Source organism: Ochlerotatus camptorhynchus, unplaced genomic scaffold (genome assembly GCF_037179485.1).
Source record: "Ochlerotatus camptorhynchus isolate MF236.1 unplaced genomic scaffold, CSIRO-AGI_Acam_v1.1 ptg000357l, whole genome shotgun sequence".
NCBI classification, from domain to species: domain Eukaryota; kingdom Metazoa; phylum Arthropoda; class Insecta; order Diptera; family Culicidae; genus Ochlerotatus; species Ochlerotatus camptorhynchus.
The window spans coordinates 3,699,992-3,721,508 of record NW_027040845.1 but is presented as its reverse complement, the minus strand read 5'-3'; the positions used below and the strand labels follow the sequence as shown (position 1 = coordinate 3,721,508).

Here is a 21,517-nt window from a genome sequence, read left to right as displayed (position 1 = left end):
GCTTATATAGTAGAACAGAGAATATCAGAGGTGTCAGATACTCGCATCTGATGTCTCGGTTGGAGAAAGTATAAGAATATAAAAAAAAATCAATCGATTTTCACCATTTTTAGACAATGGTTTACTTTTAACCATTTTTCAATAGTTTACAGAATGAAATCAAAAGTTTTGATACATTCAGCAAATTGCTTGAAATATTTCCAATCGATTGATGCCATTATCTCGTAAATCTATCGAGAGACGGTTGAGTTATTATCGTTCAAAATCTTTTAATTTTTCGTAAAGCATCCAAAATGACTGTTTTCAATTTCGTACCCCGGTATGTTGCCGAAAGACGTTATCCAACGTCAAAAATTGCTTAGAGTTGTGTTGATTAACTCTGACGTCAACATCAAAGCAGCCGGACATTCTTGATCGGGATTTAATCCGAGGATAATACCGGTTGGAGCTTACCACCATAAAAGAATTTCCGCAAGGGTTGTCAAAGAGGAGACTTCACAGGCTTTTCGTCTTTATTTTAGTGAATTTTAACCATTGGCTAGCTCTTCACTTTGCAGGAAAAATATCAGAGGCATAAGGCCTGTCTTGGGAAAGTTTGACATTACAGAGTTTTAGTAGGACGACATTTAAAATTTGGACGAACAAGGAATCAAAGGTTCGACGCTAAGTATGTTGCCAATATTCCCCGAAAGGCCGTAGTGTTGCCGCACGAGGTCATACTTCGGACACACGCAGAGGATGTGCTCGGCGGTGGCTGGAATATTACAGACGACGCAGGTCTTGCGGAAAGCTCCTCCGCTGAAATCGTGTGAGAGCCGGGTGTGACCTGTGCAAAGCCTGGAGGTGACTCGTTGTTCCCTCAGGTTCCCAAAATCCTTCCATGGACGCGTGCTCTCCTTGATCTTTCTTAGAAGCGGTCCTTGGTTTGCCAACCATTCTTCTTGCCACCTTGCAGGTTTGGACCCATCGCTTGACGTCCGGAAGTGGAACTTCATCGATGTACCTGGCACCGGATGGTCCCGCCCCGGCCAGTCTGTCAGCGTTGAAGTTGCCAGTGACAACAGCCGTAAATCTACTGGTGGAGGTGTCCTTGTATCTGTCCGTAGCGGGTTGGAGGCAAAGGCCATCGAGAACGATTGATGGAACTATATGTAGAGCAGGTTTGGACAGCCATCAATCTGGGTGATCGCACACTATTTCTATGCGCTCTGTACATTCCACCTGATCGAGTCCGCGACAATGAACTCATCGATACTCGGTCAGTTTTCACAGTTATCGAAAGTGCCACTCCAGTTGATGAGATATTCATTTTTGGTGACTGCAATCTGCCAGGCGTTTCGTGGAGTTCATCTCATAGCGGATTCCTGTACCCAGATCCTGATAGCTCTATATTTCAAGCAGGAGCTATTAGCCTTCTCGACAACTACAGCGCAGCGACGCTTTCTCAAATTAACCACTGTGCACTAACTAAGCTAGTTCCACATCACCCTCCTCTAATTGTCACTGTTGAGGACAAACTCGTGCGTGATTTCGACGAGTATCCTGCTACGGTTTCTTATGACTTCCGTAAAGCTGACCACCGTAGTATCATAGATGTATTGTCTAGCATGGTATGGGAGAACATCCTTGATCCAGATGACGTTGAGGCTGCAGCGCAAACCTTTTCACATGTCTTGGCATATGTCATTGACAGACACGTCCCGAAAAGAACTCACCACAAAGTGTCTCACCCTCCCTGGCAGACGAGAGAGCTACGTAGGTTGAAGTCAATCAAGAGAGCAACATTGAGAAGATTTACGAAGTATCGCACGCTTCCTCTGAAACTACATTATGTGAGGCTGAATCACATGTACCAGCGAGTCAGTCGTGAATGCTTTTCAAGTTTCCAACGAGGCATCCAGTGCAAACTTAAGCTACACCCGAAATCCTTTTGGAACTACGTGAACTAGCAACGCAGGGAATCCGGCCTCCCATCGTCTATGGAATTCAACGGAGAAGTTGCTGCCACCGTTCCACATTTTTTCCGAAAAGTTTGCCAGTGTATTTACTAATGAGACCATATTAACCTGGGAAGGAACGTTCCAGTAAACGATCAAACGCTGGGTGCAATTGATGTTAATGCAGAAATGATGTCTAAGGCCACGACTCTGCTCAAGTCATCCTTCAATCCTGGACCTGATGGAGTTCCATCTGTATTTTTGAAGAGACCATATTGCTAGCTTGTTAATTCCGCTTCTTCGCCTGTTCCGAATGTCTCTCTCCAGTGGCATATTTCCATCTTGCTGGAAATTTGCGCACATGTTTCCCGTCCACAAAAAAGGAAGGAAACGAGCTGTGGATAACTATCGAGGAATTACATCGTTAAGTGCCGTTTCGAAGCTATTCGAGCTAGTGATTATGGAACCGTTGCTGTCCCATTGCAAGCAACTAACGAAAACAACAATCGATAATAGGGGAATTTACGTATTCTCGTCAGTCTAAGCAGCGTCCGAACTTCTATTAGCGATTTCTCAGCGTCACACACATACATGACAGGTTTGTTTGTTGACATTTATCTGCTGCTTGCTGTTCTACCCATTCCAATCGACAGAATTGATCAAAACGGGTTGAACATGTTTTTACAACGCTCCAAACTTCTCAGGTGAGTGTGACTATTGTCGGCAGTCTCTTTTTCTTCGGCACCCTTTCCATTTGAACTGCGTGTTAACCAGCTGTTCTATTATCGGCAACTCGAAATCAGTCGTATTTTGTAGTGTGTATATGTAATTTAAAGAAAAATATGGCATAACAGGATTGCACAGTCGTAAAAATGTAATCTGATTGAAGCTGAAAAGTTAAGGAATCGGCTTAATACATTCAGCGAAGAGTTTTGATGGGAAAATACTGCGAAATTAACGTTTCAATTTCGGTTGCCGAAAACAGTCAATGGGTGCCGAAGCCATAATTTACCCTATATAGCAATGACCTGCATGGCCCGACAATCGAAAGCATGAATCAGGTGAAAGACTTGGGTGTGATCTTGGATTCGCAGCTATCATTCAAGCAACACATTGCATATGTTGTTGATAAGGCGTCAAGAACTTTAGGGTTCATTTTTAGGATAGCTAAAAACTTCACTGATATCTACTGTCTAAAATCTCTCTATTGTTCGCTTGTTCGATCGACGCTTGAGTATTGTTCAGCGGTTTGGAACCCAAACTACAACAACGGTGCCGAGAGAATTGAATCTGTTCAACGTCGCTTTCTTCGTTTTGCGTTGCGTAGATTGCCTTGGAATGATCCGTTTCGATTGCCCAGTTACGAAAGCCGTTGTCAACTTATCAACCTAGAACTTCTCCGGGCTAGAAGAGACACAAGCAGAGCCCTAACCGTGGCCGATATCCTGCAAGGAAGGACAGATTGCGAGGCTATCCTGAGGCAAATTGACCTGAATGGTCAACCCCGACCGCTTCGTAATAACCTTATGCTAAGACTGCCTCTACGTCGCACAAATTATGGAGCACACGGTGCGATTTGCGGACTGCACAGAACATTCAACAGAGTTGCATCTGTTTTCGACTTTCATCTCTCCCGTGATGCGCATGCGCTTCGTCGAAAGTTTTCTTCTGTTTTTCGCCGGCAGGAGTAACTGACTATAAGATATATGTTTTTTAATGTTTTTTATGTTATGACCATGCTTGAATGCATTTTTTTTACCATAGTTGATAAGGTTAACATCATTGGGGCTTCATCCAGCCTGTGATGTAAAACAACAATAAAACAATAAAACAATGCCACAATGCCCCGGAACCCAGACGAGCACTGTGTTTGGGAGGCTGATGATCCCCTGAATCCACGGAGGAGTGGGCATGTGTGAATCTGTAAAGATTAGGACTGGTCGGTCGGATGGTGTGGTTGCTGCTTCGAAGATCGCCGCTGCATCTGCAGAAAAAAAACGAGCGGTTCTTTCGACGAGATCTTTCCCGCGATGCCTATCCCACCTCCGGTGTGTGATTTGGAGCCGTCGGTAAAACGGTTCGCATGCCTGGGGTACCCGGAATTTATCATCTCCGCAACGGAATGTCTGAGTGCCGCCGAGTTGTCTCCTGCCCTAAACTGGTCCTTAATCCGGCTTTCGATGTTTAACGGTATCGATTGCCAACTTTTGACGTAAGATTACGTCTTTTGGTTCCCCTATGCTACGTTATTAAACCCTTTCTCATCCAGAAGGTTTTTCGTTGTTTTTGAATATAGAAATGCGTTTTTGAAAATTGTTATTGCAAAACATGTTTCTGATTAGAATCAACAGTATTTTAATTGTTTTCAATATCTGAACTGTTGGAACAACAAGAAGAGATATGGATGAAAACAAAGAGCACACAAAAAAGCTTTAATCAATGCTGGCTATTTTATGCTGTATCAACGTACCGAAAAGTTGTGGATCACCTGTGCTGTCACGGGAAGGAAAGGGTCTATCATAGCTGAAAAAACGTATTGGCAGGAATTACTTAATATCAAGGAACCATCTGTTAATTTCGATAAGGTTAAGTTTATCTTGTTTATGCTTCAGATTATTCAAGCAATTCAAAATAATAGAACGAGCAAACCAACCACCCTTTTTAGGCATGTCAATCGTTGGGTTCGTTTGTGTTAAACCATTGAAGTCACTGAGCTATGATTTAATTTCCAACCACCTAAAGCAATTCAACTGGAGAGCGCATAATGACCCCTCTGGGAACCGTGAATAAACCAATAGACTATACCTAACTATAATGGCTGTCATCCAAGTAAAACCGATTGGTGTCCTGTTTTTGCTACGGATCGCTTGTGCCTAAAATTCGACAAGCTTGTTTATTCGCATTTCTTTTCCTGGCTGAACATATCTACGTCTAAACGCGTTAACAACCTGCGTCAGGTCCAATTTCGATTTACCGCCTTCTTTAATCATATATGATAGTGTGCTTAGTAAGCTAAGTAAAGAAGAATAAAATAGCCCTACCATCTAATTGCAAACCTCCAGCCGCATGTACGCGGTTTTCGGTTAGCATTAATTTAGTTTAAGTTTCAAGTCATTTAGTTTAGAAAACAGAATATTATATATAAACCACACACTTACTTGCATTTACTTCCTCCGGGAAGATTCGCTGGCCGTCGGCGGTGGCGGTGGTCCTTTCTTGTGCAAATCCTCCAAATGCCCCACAATCATCTGCGTCCGATCGGCATGCATGTGGTTCAACACCAGATAGCGCTTATCGTTACGCAAAATGTCCTCGATTTCACGCAAATGGTTCCCGTTTTCCCGATACGTGTCCCAGCTTTTGTGGGTGATAAATTTGCACTCTTTGAGCAGCTCACGGAACGACAGCTTTGCGTTCATCGTCTTGTCCTTGACGTACTCACGGAACTCCCGCTCGCACTGAAATGACGGCCGTTAGTCGCAAATGGATTTGTAATCCTAGAGTTTCAAGCACTCACCCGTTCGCTGCTATTGTACTTCAGATAGCGAGGATCCTCGCGGATCGTTTTTTTGATCTCCTTCCATTGGCTGGTCAGCTCCAGCGATGAAATTTCGTCCAACATCTCGCGGAATTTGTCACGCTTTCTCATTGCCAGATTGTTGATGTGTTGATTGAAGAGACTGTTGGAAAATTTGATTGTCAACGAACATTTCTCATCAGTGATCATTACGATTACTCACCCTTCGCGATCCTCACGATCCAGAAGTTCGACCAGTTCCCAGCGATGATCCTTTTTGAGCTGCTTTTTCACTTCCTTCCAGGTAAGATCCGCATTCCGAACGAGATCCGCCAACAGGGCGTTGAAGTGACGAATAGCCTCGTCCCGTTGATGCTGTTGACGTCCCTTGTCCCTATCCCTAAGATGGGTAGCCAGCGTACGCTGGACTTCTTTTTCACGCTCTTTAATACTTGCCTCGGCGCGGAGTCTTCTCTCGCGCTCCTTCTGCTGCCGTTCCGCTTCGTCGTCCGATGTATGTGGGTGCTCGCCGTCCTCCTGAAAGAAAATTTTACGTCACATTCATCCTGGAACTCACCCTACTATACAGTGTAGCGTTCAACATACCTGATCACGTTCCTTCGATTCGGTCCGATCCCGGGACGAACCACGACGATCGCTGGACCGTCGATCGCGTCGCTTGCGTTCCTTCTCCTTGGCACGCTTCTTTTCGTCCTTCAAATATTTTATATGCTCTTCGAAAAGATCTTCGCGTAAGAGCGAATCCGAGATGGCACGATAGCGACTATCCGATTCGAGCCGTTTACGAACATCGTGGAACCGGGAATGCCGAGTGATTTCACTGTGCTCACGAAGCATCACCAGAAAGTCCTTTCGAATCTGCATTCGGGAAGAAAGTTGAAGGAATTCAAGAACAGAATAGACACAAATTACTCATTCAGCAGGTACAACAGAACCTTACACATCTAACTTAACATCGATGCTTATCAAACTAAACTGTTTGAATGATTAACTTCAAGATAAGCATTCAAACAACGAATCTGAAGCTTAAGAAAGACATTATGGGCATTAAGCTGAAATTCAGAAAGTTGTTACGTATGTCCTGGAAGAAATGTCAGTTATTTCAAAAGCAAAGGGACAATCGCATTTACTTAAATAGAGAATGTATGGCTGTACAAAAGCGAAAGTTTGATTTGCACTTAAAATTTGAGTTGTATCAATCCATCCATCAAAGATTAATCTCCGCTCAGCGCTGCAAATTTCCTGACCAATACAACTCAGATCCTAAGTCCTCATCAACACTACGCATTTTGTACACAGATCGCTTCCCTGGGGGATCTCATAAAAACAAGACAATGTTCGAATAGTACCATTGAAATCCACCATCCTTTCGCGCGGCTAGCTACATCGGTGCTGCTGGCATTGGGTCCGTTCCGACGATAGATACGAACACACTGAGTCTGCGTCGTCGATTGCGGGAACACGAAAGAAAGGGAATTTTGACTGTTGAAGTGCTGGGCTTCCTCAGAGTGACACCAACTGATTGCAGCAGCTCTTGCGATAGGATCTCTAGTAGCAGTAGTAGTAGTAGTAGTGGTAGAACGATTACCTGCTGGAGTTATATAGTGTTGGATAACAAAAGTTGACATAAAAAGGGACCAACAACGGTGATTTGATGTACATGTATGTAGTTTTTTTGAAACGTCTATTTTACACTTTACGTGGCAGTCAACAAAGGGTTATAGCGATAGAAGAAAAAACAAAAGCGCGGGGAGCTCAAAGCCACAAGACCCGAGACCTCGCGTGAGAAAAGATAAATTTTAAATTTTTCCAAAGCTTAGAGGATTTAGAAAATGAGCGACAGTTAAAAATCTTGAACACTTATATGGTGGTATGCTGCAATAAGGATTACACTGTATAGGCCGTTTATATATATGACTGACAAGGGTTTAAAATGATCCGGTTAGTGCTGCCACTAGAAAATTTCCAGCACTATGACAATTTAAGAACATCAACAAACAGTTATTTTGACCTAATTCTCAAAATATAAAACGAATTTCATCCCAAAGCGTCAATGGGGCTGGCAGCACCTACTCCCAATCCAAAGAGAAAATATCTCAACTTACATTTGAAAAGGGCTGATAACAAAAAAGGTCGACATTACATCTTATTAGAGCAACAACCAAAATTGTTAAATGAAGCAATTTTAGGTAATTCCGGAGAACTTTGATATTTGGGCGTAATTGCTTTTGTATACAAATACGTCAATCACCGATTTCTCCCGAGTAAAAGTTCAATCTCGCAAACAAACTATACCAAATAATAGAGAAATCATTCCTCTAACTGTTTGTGTAGACAGCTTTTTAGATTGAGCTTTAATTCGTCAGAAATCGGCTATTTACCTGTTTGCAATCACGCCCTAATCTCGGAGTTCTTCGGAATTGTCCAATTTTCATAACAAAAAAAAAATTCAAACGTCAATTTGTCGAAACTTATAGCTCACCCACGCATACTAACACCATCATAGGGTAAAGTTTCCCCAACATAATGTTGACAATTTTTGTTTGATTTTTTTTTATAAAAGCAAATATGTCCTTGATTTCCCACACTCAGGGTTGCTTCCACTCACTTGCTATAAAAAATGTTTTCCGGAATTATTAAATTATTTGCTTGTAAGTTAAAAGAAGAGTTTGTAAAGTATGTGTTTGACACATGAAACCTGTCAATTTCGCTTTCAGAGTGTCACAATCAGCGATTTTATGATTCGTGAACCTTCACTCAGGTTTGACAGGTTTTATGGGTCAAACACTTGCCTTTCAACCTCTTCTTGTATTTAACAAGTACAAAATATCATTATAACATCTAATGATTCCAAAATTCGGCAAATCATTTTTTTTATAGTAAATGAGTGGAAGCAAGCCTGCCCACACTGAAAATAAAATCAATGAAACCAATTTTTCTCATGAGTCTTTGTAGAGAAAAAAACAACAATTTTTCAAAATGTGATCTTATTTCCGTGGAATGTTTCTTTCAAAGATGACTCCTAAATTGATTTGCCTTTCCATACATACCGTTAGATTGGATAAAAAGTCACACATTGTTGGGATATTGTTAAAAAAAATTGCACTGCTTCATGATTCCAATTCCGTCATACAAGTTTAATTTCCGTCCAAACCCATTGAAATGTCATTGAATTTACTTCGGCATATGGATGAAGTCAGGGTGGCAAGTGAATTGCTGATTTTAAATTTCTGGTTTTTACCGGTTTTCCTGGTTTCTTCTATAAACATTCCTGATTTTTCAACAAAGCTTTAAATCTATCAGTTTTGCATATTTCCTATAATTCTTCTACATGATAGAAGTCTTAACTTAACTATATTATATAGGGGCAGTGATGGAAAAGTTTGCAAAAACTCACTATGACCCGCGAACTTTTCCCTTGGAGAACTTCGTGAAATATCGCGAACTTTTCCAACACTGTATAGGGGAAATGGATGTAATGTCGGCCTAAATGCCCCTAATTTGGGCTGATACATAAATTCAGTAATCGACTAAACTTTCAATAGCAACCAAAAATATCCATTAGTACCGTCCCAATGACGCGTTCATCTAGATAAAATTTATAAATAACTGATTTTTAGCGATGGGCCCAATCTTAGATCCATTTCCCATATTTATTTAGTGAAATACTTCAAATTATATGCTTCGTATGCATACACTCAGAATAATTTTCACAACAATGCTACGTGAAAACATACGTAGATTTTTTCCATCGTAGTTTTCACATAAGAGGTACGTGATTCTCATGTAGGTGTACTCATTTCATGAAACTTAACTGTCATAGGATTATCACATAGAAGTCACCGACCAAATGGTGACATTCATTGGAGGATTCTAGTATGAATATTTGACACTGTTTATACAAATATTTCCTTAATGTAGATAAAATCTTTAAGGTATTGATAGTAATAAAAGTAATATTCCTTTAATTTATTAAAATTTACTAAATAAACCACATCAGCATTTTTTATATTCAATACGCAGCACAAATCTGGACGATCATGGAGATGGGTCTAGATGCTTTTTTTTTCCCTTGATGAAGAAACTGCTAGACAGCTTGACATCATTCTGTTGCGTACGGTGAAACAGTCAGTTTGTTTTTCACGTAGCTTCAACGTGTAGATTATTTTGAGTGTACTAAGCTGGCTTGAAAAAACACTGAAAAAAGTTTTCACTTAGTTTCTATTAGGAACGAACATAGTATTTTTCCAAAAACAAAAACAATGATTTTTACCTGTATATCACATAGCATTAGAAATTCTATATGAGAAATCATATAGATTTCATTGGACACATAACGTTCATGTGATTTAGTGGTGCAATTTCCAATTATGGGATCACATGTAAGTTATGTGAAATTCACATGGATATTTTCCACGAGTTATGTGATTTATTTTATGAGTGTACAATAATTATTCCATTCGTTCGCTGAGCTGTGTTGACTTTTCATCAAACAAAGGGCATTCGCTAACTAAAATGCATATCATGTGTCAAACCAGATAATAAAAAATATTTAAAATACGCTTAAGGCCAAGCCTTTTTTAACTAGAGTTACGTTGGAACATCTACCCGAGTCAGCAGGTGAATTACGTGCGAAGTGCATAATTCTGTGTGAAGGTGAAGAATCAGTGAAAATAAATGTTAGTTAGTTGAATTGTCCTTTTTTAAAAAGGTTATCACGGCCAGACACTCGTGATTCTAGTTCGTTTAACTAAATGGGTACATTGGTCCTTAGCGATATTGGCATTTATATGTCATTAACACTCCGAACACGAAGCCTTCGGTAGAATGTGTAACGGAAACTTGCAATGTTTGAATGGATGAATTTTACAATCGATCATTTTCAAATGTTACAGAAAATGAACAGTGAACTATTGGCTTCGTAAAGCAAATTCAATTGAATCTTCCAAAAAACCGATCTAGCTATTAAAAAAAAGTGTTAACATGTTTGGCAATGCTGTTTTAAAACAATATTGCGTATTTAAGGGTTAAGATGTTTCATCTGCTCGTCGAGTAATGATGCTTCTTTTTGAGCAGTTGCATGTATTTTTGCTTTTAACATTTTGAGCAACTTTTCGTTTCCTTTCAGCATCGCTGTCCCTATCGCTAGTATACTGTTTCTTCCTGCTGATAGCTTCCTTGTACCGATCGTAGGAGTTTTTGGCATATTGCACAAGACTTTTCGTGATTCTGACATTCGTCAAGCCTACAGCATTCAATATTGCATTATAAACAATGCGCTGAGCCACAAAGACTTTCTTCCGTCTGGTTGATCACCAAGCACTCCTTATTCTGCGAAAAATTCCTGTTCCAGCGTGGCATTTCCATGCGACAATACAAGAATTTTCGTGACGAAACCCATAAGTTTTGAAAAATCTTTACCAGCAACATTCATAAGCCTCATCCACAATCTGTCCAAACGTTCCTCACTTCAGCGATAATTTTCCAAATTTTACTTTAAATTTAAGAGCATCGCACAACTCATTATATTCCACTTTAATTTTGTCCGCTACCGTACCATTACACTCAGGTCTTTTTTTACACGGGGGATACGTACTGTGTAAAAAAAAACCGTATAGAAAAAAAACCTACGAGATTGTGATTTTTCACATGTTTAAATGTTTTAAAATAATCGGATTTTGATGCCATTTGTAATTATAGCATGCTATGGTCCATATAGACATATTTTGAAAATTTCTGTATTTACACCAAAAATTGTGATTTTTTTTAAAGTATGCCATTTGATTACCTATAGCTTGAAACGGATAATGTGATTGGAATCAAGTCGATAGGTTGTATCGTTGTCGAGAAACCGTTAAAAACGTACCGTGTAAATCGCGAAAAACCGTGTAAAAAAAAACCGCGTAAAAAAAGACTTCAGTGTAATATTATCCTTCTCCACTAATTGATCAAGACAAACATTCAACTGCTTTTTAGCTGTTTCAGGAGAATTCGATATAACAGCAAGATCGAGGCATCTCTGAAACTTTCCCAAGAATCTGACATATTGAAATACCTTCAACGTTCTTATAATTAGCTTGTTTTTCAACAGTCTGGCACTTCAAAGATTGACAATGTTGGCTAGAATTCCAAAGACATTTTTAGCTCGAGAGATAATTTCAATGGGGGTTTAATAAATATTAGCGAATTTTAAGGAGAACCCTTCCCACATTCTACGACGAATTATAAAAAAGTTCTGAGGAAATTTTCAGGAGTGTTCTGAGGAAAGTTTCAAGAAAATAATTTTTTTTTTTTTAACTAGTTCGTTTATTTACTAGGCTCAGTCGTGTGTGACACTTTGCGGAGCCAAAATCAGTAATGTTTGATTTACATTTTAAATAGCAGTATTGCTAGGTTAGTATTGGGTACCAATTACTCGTGGCGGGCTCGAGGTTAATGGGTAACAATTTCAATTGGAAGGATCTAGGTAGGAAACTGGTTTCTGAAGCCTCCTTCAGATACTACTCTCGGACGGTTGATCAAATCCTGACTGGGCAGGGGCAAGTAGCACAGGAACAGGAGGATAATAAGACTGGGACACAATGGCGGGAAATTGTTTGGAAAGGAGGGGATAGTCACATCAAACTCTAACATCAGACAAACAAAGGAATTCGTAGATCGCTTGCATGTAGGGAAGATCACGTGTTCCCAATACATCTCTTACTTCACGGAAGGGTTGTCTACCTCGGGCCACTAGGGTATCCAATAGTCGTGCTCTGGAGGCGTCATTACCCGGGCAATACCAAACTGCGTGATCGATGTCATCATAACCGGTTCTGCACCTACATATATTGCTGTCAACGAGGTTTATTCTATAGAGATGTGCGTCTAGCGAGTAGTGGTTGGACATAAGTCTTGACATCACTCGAATGAATCCCCGACTTACATGTACTAATGGGAAAAATTCATCATGTGAAATTCTTCTATCATAAATCTCGCCTTGTTGTGCGCCCACCTTTGCGAGAGAGTCTGCCTTCTCATTGCCTGGGATTGAGCAATGTGAGGGGACCCATACAAAGGTAATCATATATGATCTTTCGACCAGCAAACTCATCTGCTCCCTTACCTTTGAAAGGAAATAAGATGAGTGCCTACCTTGTTTCATCGACCGAATAGCCTCAATCGAACTGAGACTATCCGAGAAGATGAAGTAATGGTCTATAGGCATATCGGAAATCATCCCCAATGCGAAGTTAATTGCTGCTAGCTCAGCAACATAAACGGAACAAGGTTCCTGCAGTTTCCGAAAGGCGGTTGAGTATTCATTGAAGACGCCGAAGCCAGTGGATCCATCAATGCGTGATCCATCAGTGAAAAATCTTCTATTGCAATTGACTTGTTGGTACTTTTCAGCAAAAATGTGGGGAATTGAGATAGGTCGAAGTTGATCTGGAACTCCTTGAATAGCCTGTTTCATGGAGAGATCGTAGTCAATGGGGAGAAAATAATTAACAAACTTCAATAGCAGGTCAAAGGTGAATTTCAAAAGGTTTCTGAAAAATGCTTATAGGTTAACCAAAGGAACTATAATGAATATAACAAGAGTATTCTATACATAGAATAAACTGAAGTGCGAGCTTTCAAGAGAATACCAACAATACTGTAGAGTGAATTTCAAAAAATTCAGTAGATGGTGAACGTTTGAAGGAAATTCCAATTATAATCAAAATTGTTTCTAGTGTCAGAAATTTTACTTGTTAATATATATGTTTTAAATCATCACAATTGGGTGGAAAACAAAATAAGTGCCATTTTTTATTATCTAATCCTAGCCCATACTTTAAGAAAAATCTAAAATAAAATGTTTCTAACAAATGTTCAAGTTAATTATAATGAAGATAATTGAAAATCTGTTATCGAATAAAATGGGAGATCTCTAGCAAGACTAGCTTTTCAAACACAATTTTGTAAGTTGTTAAAGATAGATAGATGAGATGAGATGAGGAATTGGGAATGTCTTCGATAAAATAAGAAATCTTTGAACGTTCACCAAATTGTAAAATATTGAAATCCTTTTCATGCAAAAAAAAAACGCGCAACATCAACGCGGATACTAACGATGTTTTATCATTTTGCTTTGCGTAATTGTCGGAGTCACAAAATATTGTAAAATTGTCTAAATGCTAACCGGTTAGAGTTGATTAGGGGCAGGAGGGGTATAGTGAACGGGTGGGGCATAGTGAGCATTCCGCACTTTGGCTCTGGATCTCCAGCTGCATTAAACAAATCAAGTAGGTTCTATATCATTATGATATTGATCCTACCACCATCAACTTTGTTCCGCACGGCCGGAAGACCAAGCTGGGGCATGGGATGCTCACTATGCCACACCTGTTCACTATGCCCCTCTCACCCCTCTTGGACAACATTAAAAGGACTGTTATTGCAAGGTTATGATCCTTTTATAAGTCTTGGTTTAAAAAAATATGTTCGAAATGGTCAACATTTACCGAAGCAGGAAAAATTTTAAATTATATTAGACTCCGAATTTAAAAAAAAAATCACTGTCTGGTGCAAATAAAATTCAGACATCGAACAAAACATGAGTTCGTCTATTCTTTGGATCTTAATTTTTTGCAAGCTTTAGATTCCTTAAACAATTCGTAAAACCAATTTATCGCTTTTCCACCCTGGTTAATTAATAATTATGGGTTTCTTCCTAATGTTATTGAGCATGATTTCTGTCATCGTTATCAATAATTTGAATGCGGTAGCTTAAAACTTTTTGCTAAGAAAATTCTTGGAAAAATTGAAAAAATATTTTGTGAGGGGTTTCTAGGGAAATTAAAAAGATCCGGGAGTGGAAAATCAGAGGATTGTAAGACTTAAAACTAACTTAATTTTAATACTACTAGAAAAAACTTGAATCTTGAAGACAATCCCTATAGTTTTGAAAGGTTCTGGCACCCTGGATACATTATTTATAAACATTTTGTATTTTTATACAAATTCATAAAATACCGATGACATATGCCAAAGTATGACTGAAATTCAGTTTCGGTTAAACGACGATCGACCTAGTAATTCATACGGTATAATAGCGTTCGGTATAATGGTGTTCAGCTAATCGACACGTCTAATCCCCCCCTAATTCGAAACCTGGCTACGCCCTTGAGCAACAACTATCAATCGGTTATGAGCCGAGAGAAAGATACACTCGAAATAATTCACACGTTATTGTTACGTGAAAAATCACATAGAGTCACTCTATTTCCGCTTCTGTCAATTTTACGAGACACAAGTAGAGTCTACGTGATACCACATATGCATCAACGGAAATTCCTTTTGGAAGTCGGTAGATTTTTTAATGAAACGTACGTGATTTGCACATACACAAATTCTATGTGCATTTCACGTAAACCCTATAAGCGATTCTCACATCTGAAAGAATGAATGAGTTAGTCACAATATGGTGGCATTGCAATGTGCATGTTTACATTCCAGTGAAAATCTAGATAATTTTGTTACCTATTTATTTGCGTGGAACAATTTCGTGTTGTAAGTATGATAACTAAACAAATTATGTATAGAATTAAAAGTTATTGTTTTTTTTTTTGTTTCAGTATACCGGCAAGAAGTACCATGAGTTAAACTCCCTTACATCATATGATTGTAACCAAGTTTCCGTTACTTGTCCCGTTCGAATTTATGTTCCCCCTGTGTATATATTGACCGCAATAAAGATATATTGGAATCAATGAATACTATACACTCAAAATAATCGACACGTCAAAGTTACGTGAAAAATCACATAAGGTATCTCGTTTCCCTATTCTATCAGCTTTACGTGACTCACGTAGCATATACGTGATACCACTTGAATATTAAAGAAAATTTATGTTGAATACTCTAACGCTCCCAATGAAATTTACGTGATTTCCACATAGACAATTTCTATGTGCGTTTAACGTAAACCTTACATGGTTTCCACTTCTGAAAAAAAACAGTGCGACACTCAGCATGGTGCACAACATGGCGGCTAGATAAAGAGATGTTTTCGTTATTTTTATAAATTAATTTCAAGATGTAAGTATAAGATACGGGTTATTTTTTCCCATTGTCAAAACTCATTTTATTATTTTATTATTTTTCACAGGTAGGTGGCAAGCAATCCAGCAGTTCCCGCGGAAAAATAACTTGGATTATCACCAACCTTTATGTTATCACCCTGCACCTGATTGGAATTATTAGTGTTTCATCGGATTTCATTGCGGCTTTTTTATTGAATAAAAGGGCATTAGTCTGATATATTGTGAAAATTCATTATAATAATAAAAAAAAGTATATAAGTATCGCCAAAACAATAGTACTTAAAACCACCATGACATTCATTAGCAAAATCACGTAAGTTATATGTGATACTCATGTGACGTTGAAGCTTGACGAAATGAGTGCATCTATATGAGAATCACGTAATTCTTACGTGAAAAGTACGATGGAAAAAATCTACGTATGTTTTCACGTAGCATTGACGTGAAGATTATTTTGAGTGTAGCTGAACGGTGGATTCGTTTGAGGCTCGTGATCAGGGCGTCACAATATCAGCTTCAATCGACCAAATCGATGCGACGAAGAGACTGCTGGCTTTCTTTTTCTGTTAAAGTCGAACAGCTTCGCAGCATTCTAGAACCTCAGTCGGCGTGCACAAACAAATGTTCAATCGCTTGTCTCTCTTTCTCCCGTCGCTCCATTGGTCTTCCTTTCAAGCTTCGTCGAAATGGATGAGCGAAAGAGCGCTCGACTTTGATAGTTTTCTCTTTCATGAAACACATCAACAGAGGTTTCATGACGTATATGACGGAAAATGAAATAACACATTTAAAGCATTTCTCACGTCAAAACACTTGAAGATTACACGTCATATTTCTAATTTATCTTCCATCGATATATTTATCTAAAAAAATGATCGAAAACGGGACATAACGCATTTTAAACAAATTGAAAGAGCGGCGATAGAGTGTTCGTGAAAGGGGATTGAAAGCCATAATGAAGTTCGTTTAACTAGAAAATCGACGTTATTTACATTGAAAGCGATGAGCAAAGCAACGACGAGAAGTTCCACAGCCAGCCTTTCCTTCCAAGCGTCCTTCTTTTTTATTTTCGTTTCTTGCTGATAGTCTAGCTAGGCGTTATAGAAATGAAGCGTCGAACACGTATGTATGAGAGAAACAAAACACGAGTTCATTTTAGAGCTTCGAAATTGTAGAGCCCTGCTCGTGATAAGCCTGTTAAGCGGCACAGTGATTGTGAAATTCTGTTTTCGGACGAGAAAATGTTCCTGCTACAGGATCACCACAACCAGCAAAATGATGGGGAATAATTGAATCCTCCTAATTTGCAATTAATGTTGTACCAAGCTGCTAGTTATTGGAAACCAAACGTTTGATTAGCGAAAAGTCACTTCTACTGTATTTTAAATCAATATCAAGAAAAATCCACGAGAAGTTCACTAAACAGCATTACGTAGTCTACGTCAACCATGCGGTCAATTTTTTAGTTAAAAAAATCGTTTCTTATGCACAAATCACATAAATATTGCGAGGAACAAAATGTTACTATAAGTTCATGTTCTACGATTTTGGTCAATTTGGAAGTTCCAGAAAAGTTAGCATTTTTGATTAACTTTCAAATAAACATAAGTTCAAATATCTAAAATGTACTTTTTGTGATTGAAATTTTAAGTTTTAATCATTTTCCAATCCAGTTTTTTACAACTTTCTTTCAGACTATGAGTTATTGCAAAATATCGAATGAGCCGTATTAAAAAAAAATAGGCGTGAGTCAAATTGGTCGTTGGTTCATTGCCCCTAGCGAACGAAGTTTCATGGAATTCTGAGAGGTAAAATCTATTTTACACTATTTGACCTGGAGCAGCTCTCTATATTAATCGCATCTTTGTGAACCTTTTCCTGGAATTTCTTGTTCCCAGTTAATAGATTGTAGCCCGCAACCTTCATTAAGACATTAAGACGCGAGTATCCGATCCCCTCTTCTACTAACTCTAGTATTGAAAAACATTATAAAAAGTTAAATCGAATCTCGGCTCCGCAAAGCTTCCGCATTGAAGCCTTGAAAAATAAATGATTTGCAAAAACAAAAAGGACAATGATTCATTAATTGAACTGTATATAGATAGATAAAATCGGAAAATATAGAAAACAAAGCCATATGATTTTTAGAAAATAAGGCTTCAGTAACAAATTTTCGAATTAGTTAATTCAATTTACAACAAAACATGTAACTTTTAGTGCACAGTGTAAAATGTCGGTAGTTTACAATATCGATTCTAATGGATAACTCATTTCTGACAAACAAATCCATATGGGACTGTTGTTTTTATGGGCAGTAAACATCTAGCATTATCGTCATGTTTTTCGATAGAAAGTAAAAGTAAAAAGTTTTCTCAGTAATTACTGAAAGTGGTTACTGTATAGCATAGCAATTAATACGTCGCTAAAATACTTAATTGCATGCATTAACCTTCCTAACTTCTGCTTCATGAGCTTCCAGCTTCAGATGCACGAGTTACGGAACATGTTTGCTCGCTTTTTTTTATAGCGAAATAGGCACAAAAACGTCAATTTGGTTTTGACGTCAAACAAAATCGTGTTGTATTTCTGCTCAACGCAAAGCCCCAAAAATTTAATTAATATGCGAAAGTTGAGAATTTCTCAAGTGCACGAAAATACGGCCATTCACGCTACAACCGCACAATACTCATCAAAAATCGCTCAGGCGCTCAGGACCAAATGTTCAACGAAATTGTTAATTAAAATGTTCTCCAATAAAAGCTAGGGACCTTCCATCGCTATAATCCTTCCAGTTGCTGTCACAACTAGTCAACATATTCAAATCTTGGGCAAATGTTGACTTGTAAAAGTATATGTCAAAAATTACATGGGAGTAAAAATTCAAAGAAAACAATAGAACTGGTACATCCTGACCACGGCAATACCACCCATCCATCACAACTCACCTGTTCCTTTCTATTCTGCTTATCCTCCTTCTCCCGTTTGCGAACTTCAACGATAAACTCGTTGAAGAGGCTTTCACGTTCCCGTATCTTCTCGATCACTTTGAAGCGATCGTCCTTGCCGTATTTCTGAGCAAATTCACTGAATGATGATCTGAAGAGAAACAATATATTAGGATTTTCTGTCTCCGGAGAATTCAACCCGCGCAAGACATACTTGGCATGTAAGTGGGCCGCTTCCAGCAGAGACCGAAACTCCTCTCGCTTTTGTTTCATCTTGTTCTTCTTCTCCTTGCGCTCTTCCTCGGCCCGGTCCTTGACGTACTTCTCGAACACCTGCTTCCTTTCCTTGGACGTTAGAAGTAGATACCGCGGATCGAACACGATCTTATGCAGTTCCTTCTCCCAGGTACTGAATGCCGAAACTTCCTTCTCCTTCAGCATTTCCTTGAACGATTTCATCCGCACATCCAACGGCACCAGAGCGCGCTCCCTGGATGCTCGAACTTCGGCTTCCATGGCAAGTGCCTCTTTCTCAGGATCGGTGGTTCCCTTGATACTGGCGGCCGCAGCAGCCGATTGCGACGTCTTGATGGCCGCTTCAACATCGGTTTTAAACTTTTTGCTGGGAACCTCTTCACTTTCTTCGGTACTTGATTCCGAGTCCGACTGTTTTTCAGCAGGTTCCAAAATCGCAGGTTTTATCACCTCGGTTTCTTTTGGAAGAGTTCCCAACAGTTGCTGCGGTGGTACGGAAATGGCCTTGTCGACATCGGCTCGCTCCTTCAGATCTTCCGGACGCTCCCAGACCGATGTCCGCGATGATGGATTGTAGAAGAACACCCGACCATCCCCTGTCCAAACGACACACCACGGTGTTCCACTGATGGGAGTGCTTGATATCGGGCGACTTTTGTCCAGCGGCTTAGCCGCTTTAGCTTTCTCTTCTTCTTCTTTCTTCTTTTTCTCGGCTTCGGCTTTTTTCTTCTTCTCTTCCTCTTGCTTTTCATTCTTATTGTTTGCCATAAAATTAATCTGGTCGAAGACCATTCCCGGGGCCCCACTGATTTGATGCAGCCGGATCGGAGCACCGCCAGGTGTGGACACCTGAGTTAGTTGAGTTGGGAATTGTTGAATCTTTACGCCTCCGCCAATCTGACCGGGCATTCCGGCTCCCTGCACTAGACTGCTCTGGAGTGGTGGTATAATAGGCATCTGCGGTGGAATCGGTGGTGCGATGAAAGGAGGAATTGCTTTCGGTTTCTGTCGAGCGTTGTACAGTGCCAATTTTGCCACTAGAAGAAAAAAAAAACAAAGAACAAAATTGTAAATTGTAAATTCATAAATCAATAATTCATGCATCACTTACTTTCCATATCTTTGATTGCCTGCGGTTTCTCCCAGACGCTCTCGCCCTTGGACGCATTATAATAATACGGTCTACCATCGGGAGCCTTATGCTCTGTCCACGCTATGGCTTTAGCCGCGATAGTAGGATCGATTTCGTTCGTCTTAATCTCAGCAATGGCCTTTGCCGGATCCATTAACGGAGACATACCCGGTGGCCATTGGCCCGGGCCTCCACCTGCGGCGGCAGCTGCAACAGCAGCTGCTTGATTCCAAGGTGGAAAATTGGGAAAAGAAGGTGGAGGCATTCCAAACGGTGGCATTCCCCCCATAAACGCTGGCGGTGGCCCGGAAAAACGATGAACTGAAGCCGCTGTAACAGCTGTCGGAATAGCGGTAGTAGGCACGATATTTCCCACTGAAACACCCATCAAACTTGGAATCGGCTGCTCTAGTTTGAGCTCAAGTAACGGTTTGGGTTGAGGCGTTTGTGGTTTGTTCATGGCTTCTACTTCCGCTTGCGACAGCACTTTAATATTCGGTCCTTCCGGACGAGTCCAAGTCGTCTCACGCGTTAATGCATGGTAGTAATATGACTTTCCTTCGGCGGTTTTCGTTTCTACCCACAGTTCCTGTGTCTGAACCGGGGGAGTGGCAAGCAATGGAGGAGGTGCATGCATTGCATTTCCGGGAACAAGCCCGGGGATGCTGCCAGGTGTGCCAACACTAGGAGCAATGCCTCTAACGAAATTTGGAGCCATACCCCGCAACAGGGATGGTGGATTGGCCAGCAGGGGCACTTTTTCTTTTGGTTCTGCCACAACTTGCACCGCCGGTGTGACCGGATCATTTTCCACCTCAGGAACATCGCTGCTTTGCGGCTGTTCTTGTTGCTGCTGCTGCGCTGCTATGGGTACGACTGAGGGTGCTTCAATATCCTCCATTTCGACATCCGCTGGCTCTGTGTCCACTTCTCCCGTAGGCTGCGTGGTTGTTTCGACACTTGCCGAATCATTTTCACTAGTTTCCATCACGAGTTTTCCGGAAAAAGCTGAATAAATTGCAAAAATGTCACCGAAAGAACCAATTTGCTTGCGCTTTTTCTTAACACAAAAAAAAATTGCTGTCAAAATCCAAACCAAAACAATTCATACGCCCAGGTAGCGGATTTCAAAATGTGGAATAAGGCTGTGCACATGTAATTTGAAACTTTGTGATGAAATATTTCATTAGAAAAACTTTTATCAAGTAGAGTCGGTGCACTGAACCAATTTGACATATTCCTGTTATGTGGAAATCTAATAAATTTGCGCTATAAGATAATCCATTGAAAATGATATGATTGAAAATGTGTCAGGTAAATTCTATATGAATATCTGATGCATTTACAATGCTGATAATTTGGTAACTTTTATGTGATCGTCATATGATAAATGAAAATCAGTCAAATTATAATAATTAACTGAAATGGATTTGAAACCCATAAGCATAAGCTTTACGTTTCACCACAATATAATATATGTGTCATAAATCAATCGAAGTAAAGTTTATGTGAAAATCACATGAAATTTACTTCTTCTTTTGACACATATATTTAATCGATTTCTAAAAATAAATCGAAAAATAAACATCAGGCAGTGGGAGCTTTCACAGTTGTGTCTTTTTTTTATTGTAGCTGATTTG

At 39.7% G+C, this 21,517-nt stretch overlaps 1 protein-coding gene across 1 annotated transcript; it reads right to left on the bottom strand.

The window, feature by feature from the left end:
• Positions 1 to 4,787: 4,787 nt before the first annotated feature.
• Positions 4,788 to 20,944, bottom strand: LOC135709218 (transcription elongation regulator 1). The gene is made up of 7 exons (XM_065231468.1): positions 19,857 to 20,944; positions 18,705 to 19,782; positions 18,491 to 18,641; positions 6,061 to 6,333; positions 5,678 to 5,991; positions 5,455 to 5,617; positions 4,788 to 5,395 (listed from the first exon to the last, which is right to left on the bottom strand). The coding sequence occupies exons 1-7, from the start codon at positions 20,863 to 20,865 to the stop codon at positions 5,102 to 5,104; spliced, it is 3,282 nt and encodes a 1,093-aa protein (XP_065087540.1). The 5' UTR covers positions 20,866 to 20,944; the 3' UTR covers positions 4,788 to 5,101.
• Positions 20,945 to 21,517: the final 573 nt, after the last annotated feature.